The following is a 14,506-nucleotide window of genomic DNA, read 5'->3' on the forward strand; positions in this document are numbered from 1 at the left end:
TTCTGCTAAAATTAAAATTATATCAAACTTTATCACGCCAAATAATCTGTCTTCTGGTCTATACAAAATATTATTATTAATATTCAGTAGCCTTGAATAGTTTTTCTGCAGGATTTGGCTCCACAAGGAACCTAAACCTGAGCTAAACTTTAAATTCGTAACATTTAGCCTAGTTTTATTTTAAAAGATGTACTCACAGAGGTCCATTTTGCCATCTGGAAAGACAAAAGCAACATTGCATTTTGTTCAAACTTAAACATATAAAATCACAGTTATGTATGAGGCTGGGCCCATATGAATAAAATGGGATGCTTGGCTCATACATCCTATGCATACATTCATGGCTGGCCTTTCAAAAGGGACCTTGTGGACAATCATCTCAGTGCTTTAAGACTAATGAAAGGACAACATGCAAAGTCTCTCCTCAGGGCTTATGAAGAACTGAACATATATGATGATGACCCCTAGAGCTACTATGGAAGAGTGCAGTCTTATTATTATTTATTTATGTATTTATGCATTTTTTTTTTTTTTGTTCCTTGAATTATTTTCTACCCCCTTTTATTTTGTTATGATATTATTTTTTTATAATTTAAATTATCTTTCCTATCCAATTGTGCCTTAATGTTTGTAAATTAATTTTCTTCAATAAAAAAAACAAAAAACATCCATGGCTGGCCCCTAGAATCGCATAGAATCCTGGGAAATGAAGTATTTGGCCAAAAATGGATCATACCAATATGAAGGTAGGACGTAAATAGCAGCGAAAGCACGGAACTTATCTTCAGGATTCATAGACAATAACTTGTTTTCCTGTGTGTTTGTACGTTAGTTTTAAATACACATTAAACAAAAAGGATGTATAATAAATGTACAATCATGTATAAAGTGGTAAAGCTGACGTCACTCCCCCCTCTGTCTCTGTAGAATACAGCCGGTCCGCTAATACGAGTCCTCTTCTCTCTGGATTACAGCCGAGGCAGCACGCTAACGGGACGCTTACCGAGCCATAAAACGTCGAATAAAACCAAGAGTAAGTGCAGAAGAGATGTATTTTTTACCACCTGGAAGTTAACAAAAAGTTGCACTGTTTGTGAAAAACCCACAACTCCTTTTTAATGTAGAGTTTCCAAGCGCCACGTGGTCAGCTGAACTAGCTGCAAGTTGCCGGGCTGTCAGACAAACTTGTGACACCAAAACTTTATCTAGTGTCTTTGTGAGCAACAGCACATGAAATACAACTTCTACTGTTATTATTACTACTATTTAAACTGTGCCATTTGCTTGATTTATGACTGGTATTATACACTTATTGCACACTTCTTCTTTCAGTGATTCTCAGGTGACACATTGCTGGTGAATTGTTACATTGTTGCAGTTATTTGTGTCCCCCATTTCCATTAATGTGAATGCATTTCATCTTGTTTTGATGGTGGTATTCCTCAAACATTGTATACATAATAGTCATGCTGTGGTTGTCTTTCCATAAGGAAGTTTATGAACATCTCTTATTTCTCTGTTGGGCATTAGCTTCCCATTCAAGTTACCAAAGGTGAGTGTTTATGTTGCAGCTGCTTTTCAGTTGATGCTCTTTTAACACATGCACTGATTTTATGATGTAATGGAAATATTTTGCTCTCAGTTGCAAGTTTTATTAAATACACCTAGTTAAAAGTAATACAGCAGACGTGCAATAAATCCTACCTTTATGAAGGTTAAAATGTTATCATTGAAACTGTTTCAGAGAGGTGTTGATTCAACTTTATGGTCATGTTGGAGGCTGTAGTTTGTGGTGAACTTGAACTCTAATGCATTACACTGAGAGGTGTTTAGTCTACTCTCATTGATAAAATGGGGACGAGGGCTACATCTAAAGATTATTTCCATTATAAATTGTATAAATTGTATTTTAAGGCTGTTTTGACTAGAGGCTGATTGAAAAGGTGTACAAAATGTGAAATAATAAATACAATGTATGTCAGCTCTACAGTCATCAGTGCTTATGACTGGGCTCTTCTGTACCCAGAAATGAGCCACCAAAATCAATGATAACATCTGGATCTGTGGATTTATTTTCTCAGATTATCAATCTTTTTGTCTGTAAAATGGCAGAAATGTGTTTTTAAATACCCATCACAATTCCCAGAGTCTAAGGTCACATATTCAAATTGCTCACTTTGTCCAACCGTCAGTCCAAAATCTAAAATATTTAATTGGCACTGATAAAAAACGGGTTGATACATCAATCTGGATTGATATATTGATTCAACGATCCAATATAATCAATGCAAAGTGAAAACATTGCTACACATCGTCATCATTAAGATACACATTTATTTTGACATTCCCGTGGCACGTCTGTGTCACCATTTCCATCCAAGCGGCCCCTCCTTCCCAGTAATAAAATTGTCAAATCATACTTTAGTTCCTTTTTTTGAGTTGATATAAATGTAACTGATTGTGTTAAACGGACATATGGTGTCATCTATTGATCGCAGGCACCTGAATTGAATCAATTTTAAATTGTATCATGGTAGACTTTGTGACATCAGTAAATATCTTATCGTTGTCCAAATAATTAATATAATAATAATTGTGATTTACACCCTTATTAGAAACTCCTCTCAGATTAACACAATATAATGTAACAGCTAAAATCTGTAGCCTCCAAAATGACCCAATGAAAACCCCTCTTGATGACAGTTAGGGAGTATTTATTACGGGGCTGTTTCTGCATTAGTTTACGCTAGGTGTACCTAACAAACTGGCAACTGAGATTATGTATCTGCACTGTGTTGTGAATAATGCATTGCTCATGTTTTTGAGTGTTTATTTATTTATTTATTTAATTTCATTATGTGGTTTCCTTTTTTATTTCGGGCTTGAAAATGTAAATGGTGTCTTTTGGTTGTTTGCCTGCATGTTTAAAGGAAGTGATGCTATCAGAAACATCTGGATTGTCTTTAGTGAAACGTCTGTGCTTTTCAATTTTATTCAAATTTATGTGATTACTTTGATTTATTTAAATATTCCATTCCACAATAGGTAGCGTACATTATCCTCCAGCATGCCAAAACAAAGGTGAGCCAGACACTGTTGAACAGGTTGAGTTTCTGAATGTTTCAAAAGAAACATATTTAATGCATAAACACAGTGTTTCCTCATTAATGGACACGGCAGCTGTGGGTTTGAAGGGATAGCCTTGGTCAAGTTTAGCATCACACCTGTCATTATCTGGGTGTAATTCACCCAGTGTGTTTCAAGTTAAGATTGAATTATTTTTAATCATAAAGTAATTATTTAAAAATGTGTAGTAAATAATTGTACTACATTTATTTTTCGATTTGAGATGAATATTGAGGAAACACTGCAAACACACCCTAACCTGAATGTTGGCCATTTTCACCTGTCATTTGTGTTAGCCACATCACGTTTTGCATCGTTTGGTTTGGCTTTGGTTTTTGAAAGTCCAATGTGAGATTGATCAATGAACGGTTTCGACCTTTTTGGACATTATTCCATAATCCTAAAAATGAGTCCCTTGTCTGGTTGATCTATTCTCAGACAGGTTAAACTCATTCTGAACTCTTCTGTAAAGGAATAGGGCTGCATCTATTGATTATTTTCATTGTCAATTAATCTGTCGATATTCTTGATTACTTGATTAGTTATTTGGTCTATAAAATGGTGAAAAGAAATGTGGATCATTGTTTCCCAAAACCAAAGATGACGTCCTCAGACGACTGTTTTGTCCACAAGTCAAAGATGGAGAATTTTTACTTTTATTTTTCTTAAAAAAAGGCTCAAACCTTTTAATCGATTATCAAAATAGTTGGTGATTAATTTATTAGTTGACAATTGATTAATCGTTGCAGCTCTAAAGGAAAATATGACATTTTCTGGAAAATCGAAGTAATTGATCAGTCCACCGTCTCTTTTCCCTCAAGACCACATTGGCATCACATATCAGCTGTTTTATGAGCTTTCTTTGATGCGTCTAACCAAAGTACCGTTAACTAAAGTACTGCTAACTTCACACTGAACTAATGGCTCTAGCTTCCACCTGTTGCTTCTTTTCTCTCCTCGTAAACACAAAAGTGAGTAGAGAAGAGACCCCTTTAATAGAGAAATGGATCAGTCTGGGCCAAACCATCAGCCAGGAGGAGCCCCTCAGCATGCTGTACCAGTGGGGACCTTCAGGCAGGGTAATAATGCCACTATGGAGAGAAGCATCATCAGCGGAGACAAAGTCCAGTTTGGGAGGCTGCGGCAACACACGCGTCTGTCCGAGAGCCAAAGCTCTGGGGCTGAAGAGGAGTGTTTGAGCAACTCCATGAAAGCAAGCGGATCCTATGGTCAAAGCCCCAACCTCCATGGCATGCAGGCAGAGGGAACATTGTACAACCGCAGTGCCTTTGAGAAGGCTGAGCACAACTACCAACGGTGGCTCGCCTCCAATGGCAACGGACCACTGTCATCCTCTCCAAGGAGTCCAAACACCAGAAGCTACATGACCTTCCAGTCCAGACTCGGCCGCGGTCAACAGCAGGATCAGGGGCACCCCGTCACCACTGTGAAGGCCTCTGGTACCCCCCACCGTCGGTACAGTAGAGGCCGCAATCGCACCTCCTCTGAGACCGAGCAGGGGGGCAGAGGCAGCAGGGGGCCGACCCAGAGGAAGAGGGGCTTCTCTGAGACGGAAAGCAGGCCCAGATGGGACAAGTATGGCACCTCTCACACAGGGAATGGGAGAGACGTGATGTGTGTTTTCGGATAACTTAACTTCTATGAAGTTTTTTTTGGATTTGTTGTCTGTCATGCATTGTTGTTTGGCTTTTTTCAGTTATGCTATTTTGTGTATTGTGTATAATATTTTTGAGATGCAGGTTTATAGATGAGCCTTTGTTTGGAGTTTTTTTGTTTAGGCCACATTCAGACTGATTTTAAAGGACTAGTGTGTAACATTTAGGGGGATCTATTGGCACAAATGGAATATAATAAAAACTGTGTTTTCGTTATCTTAAAATTAGCCGTTTATATCTCCATACGGAGGCTGTCCCCTCTCCATGGAGTCTGCCATTTAGCACAGCCATGTTTACTGTAGTTAACTTCTCCTGCTTGGGTCGGAGTCGATAACGTTACTTGCTCCCATCGCCGCCGCTCTCCCTTTTGCTTCACCACTCACTTCCCAGGTACACACGCTCTAAGCACTCTACTCTGATCAAAAACTGGCTCTAGAGAGGACCATTCGCGTTTTTGTCAACCACCGTATCAATGCAACATCATCTCAAGGTGCTGCAGTGGCCAGTTGATTATGTAATGTGATAGCTGTATTTCTACTATTTATCTCACGATCATTGTGGCAAAAGATAAAATGATTTTCACTGTGATAAAACTCGTAAAATCCTGTCACAGAATATTATAAAGCGCTCTGCAGTGTTTTGGCATCTGACAAGCCTTTAATTTGTCTCACTGGTATCTCCGCCTATATCAGTGCAGTCCCTTGCATTTTTTTTTTTTTTTAACGCCCACTTGATAATCGAACAATGAAGTGGACCTCTGCTATCAGGGGGTTGTTAGCAGGCAGCGACTGACCTTTTGTCCTATAATCCAGACTTTGCAGACGAGGCAACTGTGTCTCACTGACTGAGGAATGTGTAGATGCCTGTCTGCTGCAGTAACCCGTCAGCAAAATGAGAAGGGATGTGAAGCATACAGTATATGCAGTAGTCTTTTCACTCATTTTTTTTAAATGTTTCTTTTTATTTTACAGAAACAGATACCTGTTATTCTGCTATTCATTTACTGTGTATTTAGTTGAAACTGTCTGTGTTACGCTTTGTTTTGTCACTCCCTATTCCACCCACAACACCATCTGTGGCTCTGCATGATGTTGTAACCTGTAATATACCTGGACAAGCATCTAATTAAGCCGTGTTCTGTCACTCATTTCTTGTCACTGATTGTGCTGGCTGTAACGACTAAACACCTGGTCATGGCTGTTGCTTAGCAGATAAAATGTTGGATGCAAATCAATGTTTTGTTGGGTCTTTTTTTTTGCATTCTTATTTCTCCTGACTTTCTGACTTTCCTCCTCAGTACCAAAATGAGTGGACTGCAGTGCCTCGCCTCCGAGAACATCTGGTTCGACAAACAGCGCTACGATGAAGCTGAGAAGTGCTTCTACGAGGGAGCCAACGGACCGTCTTCACAGGTAGAACAAGCGCACATTTGGTTAAAATCACAAAATTTAAAAAAAAAAATGTAAAGCCTGACTGATTCTTCTGCAGCACGAGCAAATCTGTTTCTTTTGTTGTCAGCACCTTGTTCATTGTGCATCAACCTGATCATTCTTAGAAATAAGGACATTTTGTTTTTTAGACAACCTTTATTTCCAATCCTCCTGTTGTCTCTTGCTGCCGTCTTTTGAAGCTCCTTTTGCCCCTTGCCATGCCACCACCCCAGCTCATGCTGCCCTGTCAATCACTGCCCTGTTAAGCAATAGTTACATCATCGTCAGCCCTCTGTAGCCCGGAGCAGCTGTGTGCATGAGAGTTTAAGCCACTCGATTTAGAAGTGCCACGTCCTAGCGAGAGGGGTCAGGTGGTTTGGCAGCTGCCTCTGCTACTCATGCTGTCTAGGGCAGCAGAGAGTTTACTACATAAGCCTGGTAAACAATGGAGATCAGAGAATGATCACTTCCAGCTCTGTTTCACCCACAACACAGACAGCCATATGTCCTCACTACACCTTGTGATTTCAAGCAATGCAGATAGTTTTGGTTTCATGTGCTGAGTTTTTGAGATATGTTCTTCTAGTGCTGCCCAAATGCAAAAGAGATGAGTGAAACATATCTTTATCCTAAATAACCAGGACGTTGTTTCTGTAATTGACAGATCACACTCTCACGTTCTTATTTCGCCGGGTATATTTCTTGGTTGGAAAGTAGTTTCAATGGAAATGGTTCACATTTTGGTACAAGTACTGAAGTGGGAAAATGAAGCTGCACCCTGAGGGTTGTAGGTCATCATCCTGGGTTTGTGTTACCCTCATGCATGGTGCCAACATGTGTGAAACCTTTTATATTTCATCATGAGGCTCAACTAGATAACTCTGTAGGTCACATTTATTTGCTACTTTCAATTACATTGAGTCATCCTGAATGTTGGGTGTATAGTCCATCCTGCTTTTGTCTGTTTTGCTTGCTGCTTTTCATCTCTCTCACTGCTCCCGCTTCATCACTGCTTTACCCACATATACCTGCAGGAGAGAGATGTAAATGCCATCCTGCAGGACATTGCTAAATCCCGACAGAATATCCTGCAGTCCCTAAACGGAGTGAGTACTGTGCTACAAATGAGCCGCAGGCACACCCCCTGTAGTGGCAGGACTGTACTCACTAATGTTCGTGTACCAGCCTTAAAACAGGGTAATAGCAGTTTATATTTGACAAGTGCTATATGCATGCTGCAGACGCTCATTTTCCCTTTCGCCTCTGCTTGCTTCTCCCACAATCTCCATTGCAGTCTTTCAGTAAGTTGCGTCTGTGTTTGTCTTCATGTCGTTTGCTATATGTTAGCAGTATACAGTAAGTGTGGTAATTTTTGCATTAACAAGTGTTCAATAGGAAAATCTGCTTTTTTTTCATCAGTAGATTCTTAAATTGTGTTACCTTAAAGGATAAGTTAACATGTTTTTAAGGCTGAAGTTAGTAACTTTGAGCAAATATGAAAAAAGTTATTTTTATAAAACGATCACTATGTCCTGACAGTAGTGCATGAGACGGGTAATCTGAAATAAATCATGTTCCTCTCCCTCTTCCCAGTGCTCCTAATGGCATTTGCAAGATTTCAGAGTGGAGGAAAACAACCAATCAGAGCCGAGGAGAGAAAGTTTGCTCCGGCTGGTGGGCAGTGCTTTTACATTTACATTTTACAGCTAAACAGTACACTACAAGATGTTTCTGAAAACATTTGAAGCGAGAAATAGTTATTACAGTAACATTGATTCATATTTGATCCGCGCTGCCTAGTTTGACAGTTTGATCAGAGTTTGCCAGCTGCCCAGATACTGGCCGGCTCCAGCTCGACTCCGATTGGTTGTTTTCATTCGGGCACAGTAGAAACTTGCAAATGCCATTAGGAGCACGAAGGGGAGGCAGAGGAATATGATATTTTCCACATACCTGTTTCATGCACTACTGTCAGGATAGAGTGACCGTTTTATCAGTGACCTACTGCAGCTTTAAGTCTGTCTAAAAACAATACTAGCGTGCCCCTATGCACATTAAAAGCATTAATGGTAGCTGTAATTGTTCCTCCTGTCCATACTGTCCAAATTCCCTTTTTGGGTTACTACCTTTTGCTTTTTCTCAGCAAACAAATGCTGTCTGTGGCAGTAACAAGAAGAGAGTTTCATATTAAAATGACTAATTTGGACAATATCCAACCAATTTGAACAATTTATATGACTTATTATATACTTTTATTTATATTTCTAAGTGTAAGCCAGGCTTCGTCAAATCAAAAATAGCTAGTGTATTGTTTACTGCTGGAAACAGCTTTGAAAGGGTTAAGACCTGAATAAGACAAGTGGTTTCACTGACAAACATGTGCTAAGACAATTTTAAAAGGTTCTGTTGAGCTTCTGGATTGGTTGATTTAGTTGTGATGTAAAAAGTTGATTAATGCAGTTTTAAAATGTTTCATCGCATCTCTGACAATATTGACATCAGTTTCTATCCTCTCACTGACGACTCTGCAGTTGTAGCATCCGACTTTCTACCTACAACCAGTACTTTTCTTTTTGTCTTCGTGTTTTCCCCCTTACCTCAACTTTGTACATCACCGGGTGCAGGTGAAAACAGCCCTGCCCAAAGGGCGCCAGCAGAAACGGCAGCACAGAAACGTAAGTCTTCCTCATCCAGCTTTGCTGCTCAGGCCTGGAAGCGCTGCATGGCTGAGACAGCCAGCTGGGTGAGCTGGGTGTGTCTGCTGCTGCCTGGAGTGGAGTGTGCTACTATTGTCACAGCACTTTCTCATCCTCAATCACCGTCTTACCATCCTGCACTTTTTTTTTTCTTTCTTTTTTTAAGCTTCATACAATACCACTTGCTGATTCAGAGTTTGGGGGTGGAAACTATAACTATCTTGGTGATTTTGTTAGATATGGTGATCATTATTATCAAATGCCATTTAAGATTCTAACAAAGTTCAGAAGTCAAGTATTTCCTTTCAACATATTCTATCTTGAAAGCTCAATTCTTATATACAGTGACAGATAACCTTTTGTGTAACTTCTGAATGAAGTGATCAACAATTGCTGAAACTTAAAGGAGTAGTTTGACATTCTGGGTAATACACTTATTCACATTGTTGCCGAGTTACATCAGAAGGTCGATACTAGTCATATCTGTCCTATTTTAGCTTTGCACAAAGACTGGAAATGGGGAAACAGCCAGCCTGGCTCTCTCCAAAGATATCAAATAATCCACCTACCATCCAGCACCTCCACTAATTAACACATTATATCTTGTTACTTTAATTCATACAAATACCAAAGTGGCATGTCTGTTTTTGATTGGTATCGATCTTCTTATCTCTGCAAGAAAGCAAATATGTTTTTCCCAAAATGTTGAACTGTTCCCTTTAAAGGATTATTATTGGTGGGGAAAATTAAAGTTCTCATGCACAGAGTTTGCTTGCATGCTGTCATCGTAAACATTAAATCCTCTCTTTATTGGAGATCAAGGGAGTTCATTTTAGCATTAGCATTGTGTGTGTGCGTGTGTGAATCCAAATCATTGTGTAATGGATTTCAGCCTTGCATGGTTTTTGTTTTTATTTTTTTTTTTTAAACCTCACCACTTTGAATTTTGCTTGCTTCTCTCCAGGCTTGGATTGGCTCTCAACCTGGATGAGAGTACATTTGCTTTGTCACCATTTGAGCCCTGACCTGCGACATTTGCTAATTAATTTGTGTTCATCTTTCCGCAGTCATCTTCGTATGCAGGAGACCAGGAGCTGGTTACACGCATGAAGAGCATGGAACTGGAGAACCACACTCTGCACACAGGTGTGTGTGTTTGTGTGTTTTTTATTTCATGTCTTCTTGAGCTTTTGTTTACATGTTACACAGTATTCATACTTACTTTTCCTCTTTCCTTTTTGCACTTTAAACAGAGTATACCAATCCCTAATTGAAAGTATATTTACTTCTAACATTGTGTCCTGGTTTGAGCACTTAAGTGCAAGACCGAGCTTTCTAAAGTAGTCAAACTGGGCAGTAAAATTACAGGCTGCAAGCAAACCTCACTGTCAAAATCTTAGATGACCACAGCCATCCCTTAAATCACCACTTTCAGCTCCTGCCTTCAGGGCAAAGGTACAGAGTCCCCTGTGCAAAGAAAAACATCTATAAAAAATAGTTTGTCCCTGTTGCCATAAAATATCTTCAGTAAGGAGAGCTACGTTTTGAAGCCAGCTCGCTACACAACATCTTCTATCTGTTTATTTAACTTTGATTCAGTCCTCACCTGGCGCTCCTTTTAATGTAGCTTCAATCGGGTTTTTATGTAAATGTGTTTTAATGCGTCTTGTCTGGATGTGATTTGTTGTTTTAATGTACCTTTTTTAATAGATTTTGTACATGCGAACCAGAGACAAATTTGTTCTTTTTGTCCGCAAAAAGTAGACAAAGTATTTTCTATTCTGTTGTGTTTGCTTGTTAGTGGTGGAGGAGATGAGAGCTGCCCTGCAGAAGTTGGAGTCCAGAGTGGCTCAGCTGGAAAAGAGCCCAGCAGGCGTCCCATGTGCTAAGGTAAATAACTAAGAATGTGGGAGTTGTTTTTTTACTACATGCTAGGCCTGCAGGATTTTGAAAAATATGTAATTGAGATTATTTAGACTGATATTGCAATTGCGATATGATTTGCGATATGGAAGGGTATGATCATTTTTACATAATTATTCTAATTTTCATTGAAAAACATCAAAAATGATTATGGTGTGATTTTTTTTTTTTTTTTTTTTTTTTTTTTTTTTTTTTTTTTTTTTTTTTTTTGCGGGGATATGTACCAAACAAGATGTTTTCTTAAGTCTGTAGAATATGATGTGTAGACCAGGACATCTCTGCAGCACAACTATATTTAATTTTAAAACAGTATTTGGACACACATTTCACCTAACAAATAATGTGATTTCCTCCTCATCCTGTGATTTGAAAATTGCAGTAGGCCATATCGTGCTTTTGATTAATTGTGCAGCCGTACTACATGCATACGCTCTCTGTATTTAAAAGACAACCTTGTCTCTCTGGAGCAATTTGAAATGGAATATAATGTAATCTACTTTGTTACATGTGTAATTGAAAAAAATAATCTCGTTTACAGTGGCAAGGACATTTTTTATGTTTTATTTCTTTCCTCTCGTTTTTTTATTGTAAGTTCCCTATTTGAAACTTTGGTGAGAAATGTTTTCGAAGAAAGGTATTTGAAGCTTCGCGACGCGGCAGGCTGACATGTTCTTCTGTCTATCGGTTGCCATCTCCCCCGTTTCAGTGCCTGGGACAGTGCTGCTGCCGCACTACTGTACACACACACACCTCTACACACAACAAACAGCGATATCCGTCTGAGAATAACTAATAATGATTAATGTTAAATATGAATAATGTTGTGGGATTATTCCTTATTTCATGGGCTATTTTGTGATTTATACATTATTATTACATACTTGTATATAAAAAAACGAAGCATTCGAATACCTCTATTTGGAGGTCAATTACCATGGCAATGGTCGAAGCTTTGAAACATTTGGATCAGCCCTAACTTGATTAAATTGTTTTGTATTGGGGAGGACTTTGTGTAATCCCTTTGGCTTCCTTCCTTCCTTCCCCGCCTACATCTAAAGATGCTCTATTACTGTATGATGTTTTCATTGTTCGAACAAATGGAGATAAAAAGGAAGGATAAAACCTTATTGGAAAAAGCCCTCAGAAGAGCACACCTTAACAGATGTAATCCTGTCCTTTTCCATTGCTTTGACCAGGCTGCCCCAGTACACGCTGCTCAAGTAAAGGTGGAAAATGGTGACGACGATGATGATGATGACGACATGGACTTGTTCGGCAGTGATGATGACGACGAGGAGGCAGAACGCCTCAAGCAGGAGCGCATAGATGCCTATGCAGCCAAGAAGTCCAAGAAACCCACCCTCATCGCCAAGTCATCTATCCTGTTGGACGTCAAGCCCGTACGTGTCCTCCTAACCTGTATCATGTAGCTCATATTAAAATGCCAGTTGTGTTCTCGTATAACTTAAAGGAGCAATGTGTAGCACTTAAAGGTAGCCTTTAAAATCGGTAAAAGCAGTCCAAATTCAGAACATTGAAACTGTGGCCCGTCTGCTCCTCCAATGTGACTGATATCAGTTAGCACATGTTTTTGCAATTTGAGGGTTACCTTCTAGACACAACTGTGTTAGCCTCTGGCCAGCAGTAGAGTCAAAGGAGAACATATTGGCTGTAGCATTGTTGTCGGAGAAGCCAGTATTTCAATTTAGCATGTTTACTTAATCTCTGACGTATCAAGGTTATTTTATGATTTATTACAGTAAATATATAACATATTGGTCCTTTAAGAACCACATAACTTTATTAAAATCATAACATTTGTCTTCCCAGGCCATGAATTTGCTGTTATAATGATTCACTTTTTTCCTGTTTTGGAAAAGGTTAAGAAAAAACTTGCAAAAAGTTTGTATTTAATGTCCTTTAAATCAGTTTTGACTCATTAAATAAACTTAAATAATTAAAAATCATTCAGCCAAAATGAAACCCAATGTATTTATTCATCACTCCAGCAAAATAATGTTAAACATGCATGTAGTCAAAACTAGGAAGTATGCTGAGTCATTCAACATATGTCGAAGTTTTTGCAGCAAACTGTGTTGAATTGTGTCTTTGGTTAAATTAATGTTCTGTGTGTCTGTTCTCCTCCATATGTTCCCTTAGTGGGACGATGAGACAGATATGAAGAAGCTGGAGGAGTGTGTGCGCTCGGTGCAGATGGACGGGCTCCTGTGGGGAGCATCCAAACTGCTGCCAGTTGGCTACGGCATCAAGAAGCTGCAGATCAACTGCGTGGTCGAGGACGACAAAGTCGGCACCGACATCCTGGAGGAGGAGATCACCAAGTTTGAGGACTATGTAAGTAACGACCACTTTGATGTAATCTTTACACCATAATCAGAGGACTTAATTATCTTACCTCATGTGCCATGTAGAGCGCTTTGATTTTAAGACATCTGTGTTATACTTCTGCCTCCACCCCAATACTGTGGAGATGTATGGAATTTAACTTGTGCGCACAGCATTGGAAAACTGCTGTACTCACAAATGCGTGTTCCAATCTACACACATCATTGATTTGGCCTATCAATTGTTTTTAAGCTCAATAAACACAAAAAGGCCTAATGTTTGACCAGAATTTGTGTTTAAACAAATGAGATGTAGCATGTTCATATATTGAGCGTTAGAGGTGCTGGTAGACATATATTGTAACTTTGGACAGAGCTAGGTTAGCTCTTTTCCCATTTCCAGTCTCTGTGCTAAGCTAAGCTAACCATCTGCTTGCTGTAGCCTTAACAGAATAGATAAGAGCGTGGTATTGATCTTCTCATTTAAATCTCCGCCAGAAACAGAATAAACCTTTTTCCCAAAATGTTAAGGGGGAATAAGTGACATGCTTGAATTATAGAAAGTTTAAATAAAATAGCTTTGATGCACAATAAATCACTATGTAACCTAAATATGCTTAAATATACACCTTGACTTATTCAACTTTTCTTCTTTCTTTGCAGATCCAGAGTGTAGATGTTGCTGCCTTCAATAAGATCTAAGCTCCACCAAAGTCTTGCTGCTGTTCCCAGTTTGCACGGTTATTAAAATGCTAAGTTTTGAGCACAAACCTCTCTGTTTCATTATTATTCTCAGTCAAACAAATATTTTCAACCCCTTTCTTACAAGGTTACTTGAGAATCGTTGGAGTGCAGTCATCTTTACAGAGCATAGCCTCAAAGTAAAGCTCAAACCCACCCAAAATCCTGAGTATACAGGCTGGGCGAATGTAGTCTGGCAACTAGTGGCACCTTGCGAGTGTCCCTGCAAATACATTTGGTCATCAATGCTAGTGCTGTTAGCTACAGTTAGCGATTTCAAAGGACAACTTGGCAGTTTAATGTGGAAGTGAGATGGAAAATATTTTGTTTTAAGTGTGGACTTTTCCTGGCGGCCCTCAATCACATGCTAGCTCCCTAATTTGGCACTCAGTCATTCAGACATTTCCTTGGGGCCAAGCAAATAGCCACGTCACAAAGGGGCAGTGCACTAGTGTTAAAACAATATCATTAAAATGTCATAGTATGCTGGGCGGCTGGTTAGCTCAGTCGGTAGAGCGAGCGCCCATGTATCGCCAAGGCTCTGTCACTTGCAGCGGTGGACCAGGGTT

General features: G+C 39.3%; 1 protein-coding gene across 14 annotated transcripts; it reads left to right on the forward strand.

Annotated features, from left to right (window-relative positions):
- Positions 1–691: 691 nt before the first annotated feature.
- eef1da (eukaryotic translation elongation factor 1 delta a (guanine nucleotide exchange protein)) lies at positions 692–13,966 on the forward strand. 14 transcript variants are annotated; one of them, XM_037786709.1, is made up of 12 exons: positions 955–1,033; positions 1,531–1,552; positions 3,046–3,081; positions 4,099–4,722; positions 6,100–6,214; positions 7,267–7,338; positions 8,857–8,907; positions 9,996–10,074; positions 10,730–10,818; positions 12,048–12,251; positions 13,012–13,206; positions 13,860–13,966. In XM_037786709.1, exons 4-12 carry the CDS (start codon positions 4,130–4,132, stop codon positions 13,896–13,898), a joined length of 1,437 nt encoding a protein of 478 aa, XP_037642637.1. In that variant the 5' UTR covers positions 955–1,033; positions 1,531–1,552; positions 3,046–3,081; positions 4,099–4,129; the 3' UTR covers positions 13,899–13,966. The 14 variants fall into 14 exon arrangements, with proteins under 14 accessions (XP_037642641.1, XP_037642642.1, XP_037642643.1 ...); XM_037786713.1 differs by lacking the exons at positions 3,046–3,081; positions 4,099–4,722 and adding an exon at positions 692–746 and having other exon boundaries at positions 935–1,033; XM_037786716.1 differs by lacking the exon at positions 4,099–4,722 and having other exon boundaries at positions 935–1,033.
- Positions 13,967–14,506: the final 540 nt, after the last annotated feature.

Source organism: Sebastes umbrosus, chromosome 12, assembly GCF_015220745.1.
Source record: "Sebastes umbrosus isolate fSebUmb1 chromosome 12, fSebUmb1.pri, whole genome shotgun sequence".
Lineage (NCBI taxonomy): Eukaryota > Metazoa > Chordata > Actinopteri > Perciformes > Sebastidae > Sebastes > Sebastes umbrosus.

Bases quoted from the DNA above. Each gene is read 5' to 3' on its own strand.
- eef1da (XM_037786708.1), top strand. From the start codon at position 4,130: ATGGATCAGTCTGGGCCAAACCATCAGCCAGGAGGAGCCCCTCAGCAT. The intron at 4,723-6,099 runs GTATGGCACCTC...TTTCCTCCTCAG, and splicing joins AGCAGGCCCAGATGGGACAA to TACCAAAATGAGTGGACTGC. The intron at 10,819-12,047 runs GTAAATAACTAA...TGCTTTGACCAG, and splicing joins CAGGCGTCCCATGTGCTAAG to GCTGCCCCAGTACACGCTGC.